We start from the raw sequence: 14,487 nt of genomic DNA, 5'->3' as shown, positions 1-14,487 counted from the left end.
TGCAGCATTCCAATAGCTTTCTTATAGAGTGACATTCTAATAGGCACCTGTGGCCACCATCTTGTAGATATCTAAATCTGTGGATCAAGGCCACGTGGAGGCTAAAGAGATTTTTTTTTTTGCACACTTGGGGCGTTACCTAAGTTTGCAAAAGATCTAAAAATCTGGGAGCACTGCAATAGTGTGTAGGAAGGATGGGAGCCATAGTGAGCCTGGCAGAATTGCTGGGGGGTGGAAGTAGGAGCTGCAACAGTCCCAGCAGCGGTGCCATTTGTGAGGGGGAGAAAGCTTAGAGATGGGAGAGATTCTGCCCCCACAAATATTGGAGGTTTCCACTTGTATAAATCTAATCGAGTCAGGAACAGCTGGTATATACCAACCTTGTTCAGCTTTTAAGATAGCGTACAAGAACAGATATGAGCAAAGATGCTGTTGACATATGGCTTTCCTATGATTCCAGTTACAGAAACACACATTGTAGTTGCATTTCATCATTTTAGATAAGCCACTTCTATCCTGCATTTCTTTCCTAGCGCTCACTGAAGCATACAGGTTTCCAGGAGATCTGCCATCTAGGCATGGGCCTTTACAGTCGCCGGTGCTTCAACCAGGTTTTTATTTGTTACAAACCAGCAGTGGCTAGAATGTTTGTTTTTCTGAAGTCAATATAAATAGGAGGGGATGTCAGAATGGTGGGAGTACATGAATGTGTTACACAAAACTCACTGTGAAACAGATACATTATAGAAGAGTTCCTGAGGACCACCCTGGAACCTCTCATCTACTATCATGTGCCCTGACATGGAGCTTTGTAGCAAAGGTTGTCTAGTTTCCCATGGTATTTCTGGAAGGCCCACTAAAAGTGTGTCACAGCAATAGCATCGTTTCCCTTTAACAACTGTCTTTCAGGGGCTTTTGAACTTTTTGGCTCATAATTGTTAATAGACTTCCATGAATTTGCTTTGTATGCTTTTTAGATCATCAGCACATCTTGGGGCTGGCAGATTCCAGAAACAGAGTAGGTGGAGGGCAACAAAATATCTTCCTTAAGTTCCTTTCTAAATTTGCAAGAAGCTGCAGGATTGCAAAGCAAAAACTGAAAGCCCTGTGTCCTCTTATAAGGGGCAGGCAAAATGTCAACAAAGTATATAAGCTGCTTTCACCCTTCCCCTGCTGCTTCATCACACTGAAAAGATTTTTTTTCAATGCTGTAGAGCCTGCTGTTAAGGCTTCTTCATTCCAGGGCTGTGGGGCCGCCCCGCTTCTCCTTTGGAATAAGCCCCCTTTAACTCAATGGGATTGACTTCAGACTAAATACGCCGGGGGTTGCTTTGGAAGAGACACAATCAGAGGAGGAGGAGGAGAGGCTTGAACAATCCTTGGTCAGTGACCAAGCAGTAGTTAGAAAAAGTCTTTTTGTCCACGGGCAGTAGGGTTGCCATGTTCCCCTCCCAGCAAGTGGGGAATCGGGGGCAGGGCCGTTGCCGACTCAGCTCTGGCTCCAAGAGCCAAACACGCTTTCGAGCGAGTAGCCATCCCCACACGCTTTCCTATCTCTGCCCCCCTTCCCCCGGCATCTGTTCCTGCAGCACCCGCCAGGCTCAGCCCTGCGCCGAGGGAAGGAGGGAGGGAGTTTGGGCAGCAGCGAGAGCGACGCCGCACCGTTAGGAGGCAGAGCAGGCAGGCAGGCAGCCTCCCTCCCTCGCCCGCTGCCCGGCCCTCCCGCTCGGCGCTGCTGCTCACGTGAGGCGGAGAGGCCAGCTGTTACCTGGAGAGGGAGGCCGCCCGCCCTCTCGCTCTCGCGCATCTGCTGCAGCAGGGACCGAGGAGGCTGCGCGGCGGCGATTCCGACCGGAGAGGCCGGCAAGGTGAGCGGTCCCCGGGGGCCCTCCCGGCCCTTGCTTCCCCCACAGTCTCTCCGCTCAGCAGCGCAAAGGACAACCCCGTTCTGCGAGAGGCTCGGGGCGACCTCGCTCTAGCCGGGCAGCCTCAGACTGCCGAGGGAAGGAGAGGGAGAGCTGGGCAGGGCTCGCGGGGGGGGGGGGGGGGGCTGCAAACTGTGGCCAGAGAGTGTCTTCCAGAAACGCCCCCCCCCCGCCATCTTTCCGTGGGTCGTTGTAAGGGGCGGGGGATCCTGGAAAGTCCCTGCTGCTCCCCATCGGTCGTTGACTTCGGGGGAGCGCTCTCGGCGGGTTCGCCCCCCCAGGCGCGCATCCCTCGGCGATGACTCATCAGCAGTTCTCTGCTGCATGTGGGAATGGCCGGACCGAGGTCCGCGGAGCCGCGGGCTGCGACCTTCGTGGCCGTTCCCTCCTCCCACCATGCAAAGCCTCCTTGGATGCCTCAGGCTAGCCGTCCCAGGGAATCCCCGCCCTCTCTTTGGATACTCCCTAATACCCCCATAAAGCAAATGCAGATCACAACATTTTTCTTCTGGAATAGATAGACCGTTTGCTCTCCTGGTTACAGATACTTGAAAGTTCAGGCGTACTGGATTCTAGAAAGTTACAGCCAATGAGATGCTGTAGCTGACCACCCCGGGGCCTGCATCTAGGGTAAGAGATGACTGATAGGCTGGTATGTGTGTTGTGAAGATGCTTAAAGGCCACACTGCTGGTATATCTCTTGACTCTAGAAAGTACCACTGCAAGCTTACTAGCTGTAGTTGTTATGTCTGCCCTTTCAGCTGGCCTGTTAAGTTCCTGAGCAGCCTTCACTGGTAATAGTCCCAGCATCCTCGTGTGCTTTCCTGTTCTCCATCCATCTTCCACAACCATAGATCAGTTTCTTTCTCTCTAATGCACTTTTGTGGCTTTTGCATTTTCATTTATGACGGTTTAACAAGTGCTGTGCATCTTAGCCTCTGTGTAGTATAATATGCCTACTCGCTGTATATATCCACCCCTTTGTGTTTTCTATGACTCATTTTAAAACATTCACAGAATTCATCTTACTGTTCCTCTGCCTCCTGTATAATATATATGAGAGTTTGGGCAGATTGCAAGTATCAGCTGTGGAATTTTGACTGCAGTCTACTGAAAAATGCATGATTTCCTGACATTTTGAACACTGCAGGACTGGATCTGTAAGCTGCCTTTTTGTTTTATATTGTGGAAAAAATACAGTGGATGACCTGTTGTGACATTAATTCCTTGGATCTTCAAGGCAAAACAGTTGGATTTAAACACAAAGCCTTTGTTTGCTTTGTTCATTGTTTGATCTTTATTGTTGCTTGTGTCAGAATAGCTGGAATGTTGGCTTGAGGTTAAGGTTTTAAAATGATATGATAAATGTGAAGATCAATATAGGTTTTCTTTTTGCGAAAATGAGTTTTGGATCCCTGTCCATTTTTCTGGGATTCAGAAAGCTAGTGACTTGTATGTGTGCCTGTATTTCTACACAGTGGGGGTGTATATCTGCAATCAGAGAGCTTCCAGACTGGATGAGTTGCTAAAACTAGATGGGACCAATGCACTACTTAAATGAAACAATATCTACAGCATTCAAGGATTGTTTAAATTCCTAGTTAGATGCCACATTTCTTGATTTGAGGACATGTTTGCAATGTTGTTAATTCCACTCTCTCTGGTAGGAAAGTGCACTTTAAAAAACCCCAGTATTTTCCATATGTGGATTTGGAAAGGGCATAAATCCTGGCATTCAGGGGTATTTGGATTCCCTGATACCATTTCAGGATTTGGTTATCCTCCTCCCCCCCCCCCCCCCGGCACGGATTTTGGAATTATTTGAGTTTCATTATGGGTCACTGGGGGAAAGAAGCTGGCATGGCTGTTTGTTCAGCCAAATGACACCAAACTTGTTCAAACAAAATTACCCCCCACCCAAGTTTCAAGCAAATGGGACCAAATGGTCCCCAGACAAGGAGTTCCCTGAACAAGGAGTAAGAGCCTACAAATACAAACAGAGCCAATGTCATCTAAGATAATGTTATCGAAGATAAACCAAGCTTATCTTTAAAAAACCCTAAACCCTTACCTACAGTTACCTGTTTTTAAAACCACCATACATTTTCCCTAACGTGCTGCAATGATTAATTTGTTTAAAGAAACAACTGAACACACCCCACAACTCCACAAACCCACTTCTCCCCCCCAAAAAACACAACATAGAAATATATTTAAAACACCCATAAAATTGAAAGAGAAGAATGCAAGAAGATAAACTTTTAAAATCAGTAACAATTTGGACTCCCCTCCCCCAGCACAAATTTGAAAACTTTTTGAACAGAGACAATGCAAAGCATTTCTAATATAAATCAAGATAACAGTGTAAAACAAAGTCAAAGAAAAAAATTATTTTAAAAGAATCAGGGGGAAAAAATCCCTCCCCCTATAGCACTCCCCAGGAAAACAAGAGACACAGGAAAAAATTGAAATGGTATTTTAAATCAGGCAAATTAGAAAACCAGTCCTGAAGATGTCCAGCAGCAGCCCGTTACATAACAAGGTCTTCCCAGGCAGGCAGCACTCCAAGGAGAAACCAGAGCAGCAGCAGTGCTCCAAAACATCTGGCCATGAAAGCCATGCCCATGCTCAGAGAGTCTTTGCCCATGCTCAGAGAGATGGGAGGGATGAGAAGATAATCGTGACTGGGCAGATAGTTTCTGCTTCTTCTTGTTGCCCTGTAAACTTGAAGAAAAACTTAATAAAAACTAGGCTTCCCAATCCCCAGGTCCCAGAGGGGGATCCCCTGGTTTTACAGGCTTCCCCCCTCCCCCAGCCACCTGGCCGGCGGGGGAAGCCCCACCCCCAGAGCCATCATGCACCTCCAAGAACGATTCCCATAGAGAATGATGGGGAATTGATCCATGGGTATCAGGGGCTCGGGGGGGGGGCTGTTTTTTGAGATAGAGGCACCAAATTTTCAGCATAGCATCTCGTGCCTCTCCCCAGAATACCTCCCAAGTTTCAAAAAGATTGGTCCAGGGGGTCCAACTCTTATGAGCCCCCAAAGAAGGTGCCCCTATCCTTCATTATTTCCTATGGAAGGAAGGCATTTAAAAATTTGTGCAGTCCCTTTAAATGTGATGGCCAGAACTCCCTTGAAGTTCAATTATGCTTGTCACACCCTTGCTCTTGGCTCCGCCCCCAATGTCTCCTGGCTCCACCCCCAAAGTCCCCAGATATTTCTTAAATTGGATTTGGCAACCCTAATAAAAACAGTTCTGGGAACCTTAAAATGACAGCTTTGAAAGTCCTTACTCCCTGGCCTCTACCTCTTTTGTCCTATGCACAGGTCCCAGACTCTCAGGCTGAGTTGTTCTTATTGAGAGAAGCCAAGGGTCAGGGGAAGAGCATACAATTTATATGTCTGTGGTTTTTGGTTAATCCGTAGTACATCTGATTAAATAATCAGACTGGGTGAAAAACAGATTAAACATCTGATGGGGGTGTGGAAGCTTGCCAGTCATTGGAAATCTGTTGCCAATCAAGACTGTTTCACACATAAAATTGTTCCCATAATTCACATAGATACTCTAACAATGTATCAAAAGGGGCAATATTTGTGTAGCAGCTGTAAGGAAATTTAAACAGGTGACCATCCAATGACATATGTTGCAGTATTATTGTATAATGAGGCCCGTTTACTGTTGTTGTCACATTGGAAGCAATCTGTCAACAAAGATATCTAAGCTTTGATTCTCTGGTGGAGAGGCTGGCTGGAACTGTGGAGAGTCAAAGGTAATCATGCCTCTAGAGAACAGTGAAAAGTGACACTAATAATGGACTAAAGCACTTGAAGCAAAATATTTAACCCTATGTTACCACAGAACACTGCATTCCCCTCGAACCCAGACCACTGGAAACAACATTATCCAGTTTGTCCAGAAGCCCTTTAAATGTGGAATTCTGAACACGTAAAGATTCTTTAGCTAAAAATGCAGTTTGACATATTGTGCTTTGGAATACAACATTTAACTGCAGACTTTTAAAGCATACTTGAGTGACCCTTTTCAGATTTCCTTTTTGTGGCCAAAAGCTGTAACATCCACCTCTCTCAAAGAGGTTTGCCCTATATACTTATAAAAACCTGTTTGGTAGGATTGCTTTTAATGTGACATAGGACTTTTGAGGTTGGCTGCCGTACTGCAGTGGTATTCAACTTCCCATTACATCTTTGTGCATACACAATAAATTACAAAATCTAATCTACTTCTCTTCAAACTTTAATGGCACAATTCCATAGCGATATATTGTTGCATGAAGTTGCATTACCTTTGCAAAATATAGTAGCTATATTTTCTGCCCTGAGGACTGTTAGTATTAATACAACCAGAATACAGATTTTTAGAATAAACTAGCAATACATTTTTCTCCTTCTTATGTCCTTGTGTATTATTATTATTATAATGTGTAGTTTGCTTGATCTCAATGACTGGTAATATAAACAAATCATGAAACTATCTATTCCTGGCCACTAACAGCCATCCCTCCCCATATCTGGTACTAAACAAAATGAAACAAAACATCTGAATATGAATGATTCAACCCTTCTTTATGGAATAAACTAATATTTCTTTGGAGGGGGAAGAGATGGAAGACTAGGCAGTCTGGATTGGTTGCCAAGCTTGTCCTCCTTCATCCAATGAGACAAAGATGAGCGATCACAATGCATTTTTTGAAATTTGCATGCATGAATGCAAGAACAGATTCACTTGTGTCTGAGACTTAGAATAGACATATGTGTATTTGTTGATGGGTTCCTAACAAGGGAGGGTTTTGGTATGTAAACCAAATGGAGTACATCAAGCTAACTGATCACATTTTAAATTTTAACTGTTAACATCTTAACAGACTTTATGGCAGCAGGAAATACATCAAATAACAATTCCAAAGCATATTCTTGAACAAGAATCTGAGCCTTTCTAGTGGTCAGCATCTTTCCATGAGAGCCAGTTTGGTGTAGTGGTTAAGTTCACAGACTCTAAACTGGGAGATCCAGATTTGATTCCCCACTCCTCTACATGCAGTCAGCTTGGGAAAGCCACAGTCCTCACAAAGCAGTTCTCTCAGCCCCACCTACCTCACAGAGGGTGCCTGTTGCGGGGAGAGGAAAAGAAGGTTATTGTGAGCTGCTCTGAGACTCCAAATGAAGGGCAGGGTATAAATCCAATCTCTTCTTCTCTACAGGATGATTTAGTTGAAGAGTCCTCAGCCTTTTCACTCACTGGAAGATTGGTTTCAGGGAGGTATTTTGTCTTCTTACTGTTCTTTCCTGAAGTTATGTTTGATTGGGATATGACCTAAGGAGAGCATTTTGGTTGCTTTGAGAACAGCCAGAATAATCTTTCTTTAATAAACAATGGGCTAGATCCAACCAGCTTTTCCTCAGAAGGAAAAGGGAGGTTGGAGCTCCTTTTGGCCATCAAAAAGGCTTTGCTGAGGATCACAGGATGTGTGTGGATAAAAGCCAAGTGGGATGGGAGTTGTAATAAGGAGGGGGATTGACCAAGATTGAGTGAAAAAGCTGGTGGGAACCAACACATCATCTCTAGCTAAAGTAAATATTGATTGCAATACCATCTTGTATTTCTGGTAGAAATTCCAAATTCAGCATTCTATCAGGCTTATTTGACAGGTTTTTCTAGCTTTTAGGTCAGACTCAAGAGATCACAAGCTTATACAATACAATACAAATATACATCCAAGCAATATAAATCCAGATATATGCAGGCTACCTAAAACTTTATAGGTCACAATAGCATATTGCATTAAGTCCACGTGCAAAGCAATCTTTATTAGCATTTATTGTAGGGTAAACTTTCAATTTCTTTTTATAGTTAGAAGGAGTAGATACTATAGTAAGTATCACCTTTGACAGAAGATGAGATTGCAGCAGACCTACACTTTTCCCTTCTGCGTGCCAAAAAGTCTCTTTGACAAATTTATTACAGGTGCTGTAATCCCTTCCCGTTTTGCACAGAGGACATCTCAGACAGGGTTCTCAGCTCCAGGTTGGCAAATTCCTGGAGATTTGGGGGTGATGCTTGGGGAATGCAAAGTCTGGGGAGAGGATGGAGCTTTGCAGGGATGTGGGGTCACACTGGGACTGTCGTTTCTCCTAGATTGCATGGTAGACACACAGACTCCATCTTCCAAAACTACCATTTCTTCTAGCAGAACTGATCTCTGAAGTCCAGAGATCAGTTGTAATGCTGAGGGATCTCCAGGCCCCTGCTGGGCATTGGTAACTCTAATCTGGGTGAAATAGTGGCCAAAGTGCATAGTCATTGAAAACTGGGGAAAGAGAGCCTATATGTTTGCAAATATTGATGTATTATTTATTATTATGCACAAATAAGTGCCCTTAGAATGACCTGTGGAATCTACAGTAAATGATGGAACTAATTTTATACTATTGAGTGGAAGGAAAAATCAGTGTAATGGAATGCAGTCACTTTAAAGATTTGCGCTTAATGCAGCAATAACCTGTCCACGCTAGTCATACTTGGTGTACCACAACTGGAGCTATCTGTGACTAATTGGAACATGCATACACTTTAGCTCTCCTAAACAAATTATTTCCCTCAAAGGATTGCACTGTTTAGATTGCCAATGGTCAAGAAATGTTAATAAGGAGAACTGGTTTATAAAAAAAGAAAGTGGGGGAGTCTGCAATTTAAAGCCAATATTGGCTCCCCCCCCCCTTTTTTAAAAAAATACTCATTGGTGTGTCTGAAGTATCCCAGTCTGTCAGGCAATAGGAGATCATCTTGAGGTTGCTTTGTGGAGTGGAAACTGCTGGGCATTAAGTCAGAAAGGCAAGCAAAAGAGAGTGCAGACTTCAGATCAGCAGACAAGCAAACACTGAAACTGCCAGGCAGGCATATAGCTTTTCCCACACTCCTGCCGGCTGTTTCCTAGTGACTGCGTTTTCATCAAGTGGTAGACAACACCCTCCCCTACACTCCCCTCCCTTATTAACCATTGTTTCAAATGTAAACCACAGCAAAAGACTGACCTGTTTCCAATGCTAATGCCTGCTAATTTTGGAAACCCCACACTTTTTAAATCACAAAGTGAAATCAAATTAAATGCACCCAGACTAAAAGTCAAATTAGACACTTAATGTGATTTAAAAGGAATATTAGTTATCAACTTTAAATACAGCACAGGAGTTTGACACCATCTATCTATCTATCTATCTATCTATCTATCTATCTATCTATCTATCTATCTATCTATCTATCTATCTATCTATCTATCATCTCTCCTCCTCTCTCCCTCCTTCCTCCCTCCCCCCCTCCTCCATCTATCCATCATCCATCTATCTATCATCCATCTATCCTTTCATTAGATTTATATCCTGCCTTCCCTGCTGAAACAGGCTCAGGATGGCATATAGGCTAATAAACAATAGTTACATCAAACCAATAAAACAATATAAATAAGAAAATGATATAATATTAAAACAATGCAGGTGCTATATGAATACTATCTTAATAAATTAATATATATTGTGATGGCAGATTACAGCATATCTGGTTACATCCAGATGTTCCAAAAGGACATAGGATCCAGGTCTGTGCTCCAAGGTAGCCAGTTCATTTCATTCGATGCAGCAGTCTATAGTCTTAACAATTAAAGGCTTAGAGGAAGAGCACAGTCTTGCACTCTCATGACAAAACTGTTTGCTGGTACCAGTGAATGAGACTTCCATTGCAAATTGCGTAGGGGTTAAGCGGCCCCGTGGCACAGAGTGGTAAAGCAGCAGTACTGCAGTGCTGTGTTCTAAACTCTCTGCTCAACCTGAGTTCGATTCCAGCGGATTCAAGTAGCCGGCCCAAGGTTGACTCAGCCTTCCATCCTTCTGAGGTTGGTAAAATGAGTACCCAGCTTGCTTGGGGGAAAGTGTAAAAGACTGGGGAAGGCAATGGCAAACCACCCCGTAAAAAGTCTGCTGTGAAAACGTTGTGAAAGCAATGTCACCCCAAAGTTGAAAACGACTGGTGCTTGCACAAGGGACCTTTCCTTTCCTAAGCTGTCAGACTAGGATTTGGAAGACCTAGGTTGGAAACTGCACTCTGCCTTGGAAAGATACCGGGGGACCTGTGGGCCAGACATACACACTCAGCCTAACCTACCTCATAGGGTTGTTGTGAGGATAAACAGAGGAGACGAGAATGATATGAGCTGCTTTGGGTCCCCATTGGGGAAAAAGGTGGGGTATAAATGGATTAGATATGTTTAATATATACAAACTTTTCTGTTTGCTTTCTCTGTGCTAAATTGCATACTCACAACTCAGATTTTGAAGACCCACCTTTATCTGTATAGATTAGGTCTGAATGGTGACTTTATTATTATAAACTTCAAGTTGATTTAGGGTTTTTCAAACTGAAATATTCCTAGAAAGTAATATGTTTGTATGCTAATCAAGGCTACTTTGTCTTCGGCATACCAGCCTATATTAAGCACATTGGCATAGTAACCAGAAAGACATTAGCCGAACAAACAGGAGCTGAAGGAGCACTGTACACTCCAGTTCCCCTGAGATTAATTTTAATCAAGAAGCACTTGACAGGGAGAAATTACTTGCAAGTTGTCACTTCAGAAGTCATAAGGGAATTAGAAATTGCTTTTGACCATTGCCTTGTCTGATAAGATCTGCATCAAACCAACCAGTTATATTTTTCCCTTGGAACTAATTAACTGGGCATGAATAATACATTAAAATAAAAAATGAAACATACAAGTAGGACTGAATTATATTCAGTCTTCTCATTCTATTGCTTCCCCATAAATTTATGCTTTAAAAGGGGGGCGGTGTACAATGATCTCAAACAGTATTACCATCAAGTTTAAAAAAAATCCCTAGTATTCAAACCAAATGTTCAGAAATAGATTAGGATGGTATGATGGAAGAGACCTAGAATGTATATGCACTACAGGTATAGCAATCCCCATGGTAAATTCCCCAGCCCTGTCTGTAAAATGCTCAATGTGTATTGTAAACTTCACAGCTGATGTGGTTTGGGGAATGGGGAACTTGTTTTTTGATGGCTCTAACTGTATGTGTCATGATTAAATGTCATATCAATAGATCTGGGAAGTTCACCACAATCCTTTTGTATTGCTAGAATTTAAATTTGCATCAAATTAGTGATGTGAACATTGAGAAAGTATGAAGGCCATAATGAGAACAACGAATTCTATTGAAGGCTCATCATAGTTTGCATTAACCATAGTTTAGAACAGGAATCATGGTTAGCTGTGACTATGTTTTGTCCATTCAGATAGCCATCCAAACCATTGTTAGCACAGTGATTTGCTTGTGGTTTCCTGGTTTGCTGGCTGATTACAATAATGGTTTGGTGTAAGCTCAGAACACAGTCGAAGACTGGACAGTGTTAGGCTTCTAGTGACACAAAAGATGGCAAGCTTCCATAAGTTATAGCTGTTCTCTGCTGGGGGAGATGAGCCAGTTGAAGTTTTATCATGTGCATCACTCTAGTAGGGCTATCCAGGGCTTTTTTTGAGCAGGAATGCAGTTCCTAGTGACTTAGCCAGGGCTCTGGCTCAAAAAAGGTCTCTGGCAGAAGGAAGGCACTAGGCAACCATGCGTTCCAGAACATGTGCTCTGTCTTCTCTGCCACCTCCAGCATCCAATGGACTTGCAAAGAGAGCGAAAGACATGGAGCTGCCCACGAGCATCCCCACCTGGGAGAAGCTGGGCCTGCCATTGCCCATTCCACTGCAAGTGGCTCTCTTTCTCCCCAGCCATGTTTTGGGGTGTGGGGGAGAAACAAGGTGTCTCATTGGGCTGTGTGAGAACACACATCCATGAAATGCAGCTGATTGCACTGTACTGTTCTGTGTCACTATGCAGAAAGTAACCTACTGAACAGGTGATGTCACTTCTGGTGATGTCAGTGGGTATGGCCTAATATGCAAATGAGTTCCTGTTGGACTTTTTCTACAAAAACTCTGCGGCTATCAATGATGGAAGGAAATTTTAATCAGTGTAACTAGTAGATCTGCTCATAACACTTTGTTAAAACTAGCTACAGATTAATTGATGAGGCTAAGATTTGAGGGAATGGATGTTTGAACAGTAGTTCTGATGTGTTAACTGGATTAGGGCTGGATAAATCCGTAAAGATGACCTTCCTTTTAAAATAATTCTCTTAATTCATAATCTTCATACAGGTTTCCTATTTGTTTTGATAACATGAAAACTTTATTTACATGTAATGGATCAACTAACTGCATAGCCAAGTGAGGGGGAGGGGGAAACGGCACACATTACTTTAGAAGATAGCTCAACTATCAACCCAATTCCATTGCTGCCAAATGTGTGTCATCGAGAATGTTGACCAAAACTGACTCTCTGATCAAAATGCTTCACCTGCTTATACACCAAATAAAACTATCTGAGACTTCTGAAAACTGTTTGGGATGGGAGCAGCCATTTTCTGTAGTAAACTTTTCCTTAGATTGTTGTGTGGGTCACCCCAGGCCCTCCACTGTGTTCTGAGGTATTAAAACAGCCATAGGATCTTTAACCTCCTATTATTTTGTCTCTTCAACAAAGGGATGACCTGAATAGCCCAGGCTGGCACAATCTCAGCAGCTGGAATTTAAGCAGGGGCAGCCCTGGTTAGTACTTGGATGGGAGACCACCAAAGAAGTCTAGAATTGCTGCTCAGAGGCAGGCAGCAGCAAATCACCTCTGTATGTTGATGACAAATAAATAAAGGGGAGGACCGGATACTTTCTCTGTCTTGCCTTGACCAAGATGTTTTCCCTACCTTTCACCCCAAAGTATTGTGTAAGACTGCCAAGAATTTAATGGAAAGAGTACTCTTATGTGAGTAAGCCAATTTTGTTCAAAAGAGCAACATCTAATCTTTATAGCCAGTTTGCTCAATAATTAATTCTTAAGTGTCTAATTTAAAAACTGCAAAGAAAATGGTTGGTCCTCTTTAATCTCCATCCTCCAAACTGGTGAATGTGCTGATAAGGCATATTAGTTTGTAAGAGATAAATTGTTGTAATTATGAACATACATCATAGATCTTGTTTTTATTTCTGCTCTGGTACTAGTTTAGCCCATGCCTTGAACACTTTGTTTAGCTCTGTGGATAGATCTAATGTAGATGGCTGGTTTTTTTGTCCATCACAAAGATTTTTTTTCCTTTGCTGATATAAGAATTCTGCCACGTTCTAGCACAGGGTTGGCCAAACTTGCTTAACTTGAGCCACGTAGAATAAACATCAGATGTTTGAGAGCCGCAAGACATGACTCTCAGATGCTTGAGAGCAACAGGAAGGAAGGAAGAAAAATAGGTGGAGAGAGAGGTGGGAAGAAAGCAACTTTAACTTTAAATGCATTTTCCAAGCCACCAACAAATGCCTCCCCCAAGCCAGCCAATGGGGAAGTGGGGGCTTTGAGAACCACAAATATGTATGAAAGAGCCACATGTGACTCCCGAGCCACAGTTTGGCCATCCCTGTTCTAGCATGACAACATCTATGTAAGCTATATACATCTTATATTCAAATAGTCAAATGTGGGCCCATCTGCAGATACTTAAATCCACAGATTGGGGATACACTGAGAGAACACGTGGTTATGCAAGCCTGGAGGACCCCCTCCCAAGTTTGCAGAATAATCTAAAAACTTTTTAAAAAAGCATTGGGGGGTTTAATTCCCCCCAAACCTAATGTTCTGCACAAGTGTAGACAACTCACCAGATACTGGTTGCTTCCAGGCAACCTCCTCCATGTTCACTACAGTTGCAGCTCCTGACAATGAGGATGGCAGTGGCGGGGGAGGGGTGGAGAGAAGAGAGCCACAACCATGGTTAAGCTGGGGTTGGCTGGGATGAGGAGGTAGATGGTGCTGGCATTGCCACTGAAGTGATGAAGCGGGGGTTGGAAGGGATGGGAGGTGCTGCTACAGTGAAGCTGGGGTTGGATGTGATTGGGAGAATTCCCCCCACCCCAGTTCTCTCGGGTCCCCAGTTGTTTTAACTGTTTTGCAACATCTGTTGCAGTTAGGTTAAGCATTGTATAGTACTACCAATTATTTCTTTCTCTTTCTTTAGGATGGCTCTGATACCGCCAAGTTACTGTTTTGTTGCATTTTCACCACGTACTAAAGAGGGTCATGTCATATTTGGAAAAAATTCTGCACGGCCGAGGGATGAGGTTCAGGAGGTAGTTTACTTTGCTGCTGCTACTCATGATCCAGGATGCAAAGTTGAGGTAAGCAGTAGTATTATGTCAATTTTGCAAAGAGTTTTCCTCAAATCTAAACTGCTATATTTTGTATGACAGCTATATAGGTCAGTACTTTTAAATTATTTATGTCTCTTGTTTCCCTCTTTTCTCACTTTCCTGATTCTTTTGTAAGCAGATAACTGTTCTATTATAATTGTTGTTACCCATTTCAAATCATCTGGACAGGGAGCATGTTCATGTGCACTGACCAAGCTCACAAGTTAATACAGACTTCGATCCT

The 14,487-nt window shown here is 43.1% G+C and overlaps 1 protein-coding gene across 2 annotated transcripts in view; it reads left to right on the top strand.

The window, feature by feature from the left end:
* The first annotated feature begins 1,781 nt into the window (after positions 1–1,781).
* The window catches only part of SCRN1 (secernin 1), a 37,332-nt gene continuing 24,626 nt past the window's right edge, over positions 1,782–14,487 (top strand). Inside the window, exons 1-2 of one of the 2 annotated variants that reach the window (XM_060248716.1) lie at positions 1,782–1,868; positions 14,072–14,231. In XM_060248716.1, the coding sequence (XP_060104699.1) occupies positions 14,073–14,231 (159 nt within the window). In that variant the 5' untranslated portion in view covers positions 1,782–1,868; position 14,072. The remainder of the gene's footprint in view (positions 1,869–14,071; positions 14,232–14,487) is intronic. The other variant, XM_060248717.1, reaches the window with a different exon arrangement.

The sequence above is a fragment of the Heteronotia binoei genome, chromosome 10, assembly GCF_032191835.1.
Source record: "Heteronotia binoei isolate CCM8104 ecotype False Entrance Well chromosome 10, APGP_CSIRO_Hbin_v1, whole genome shotgun sequence".
In the NCBI taxonomy this organism is placed as follows: domain Eukaryota; kingdom Metazoa; phylum Chordata; class Lepidosauria; order Squamata; family Gekkonidae; genus Heteronotia; species Heteronotia binoei.
Note: the sequence above shows the minus strand (reverse complement) of the source record. Positions and strands in the feature narration are given on the sequence as shown.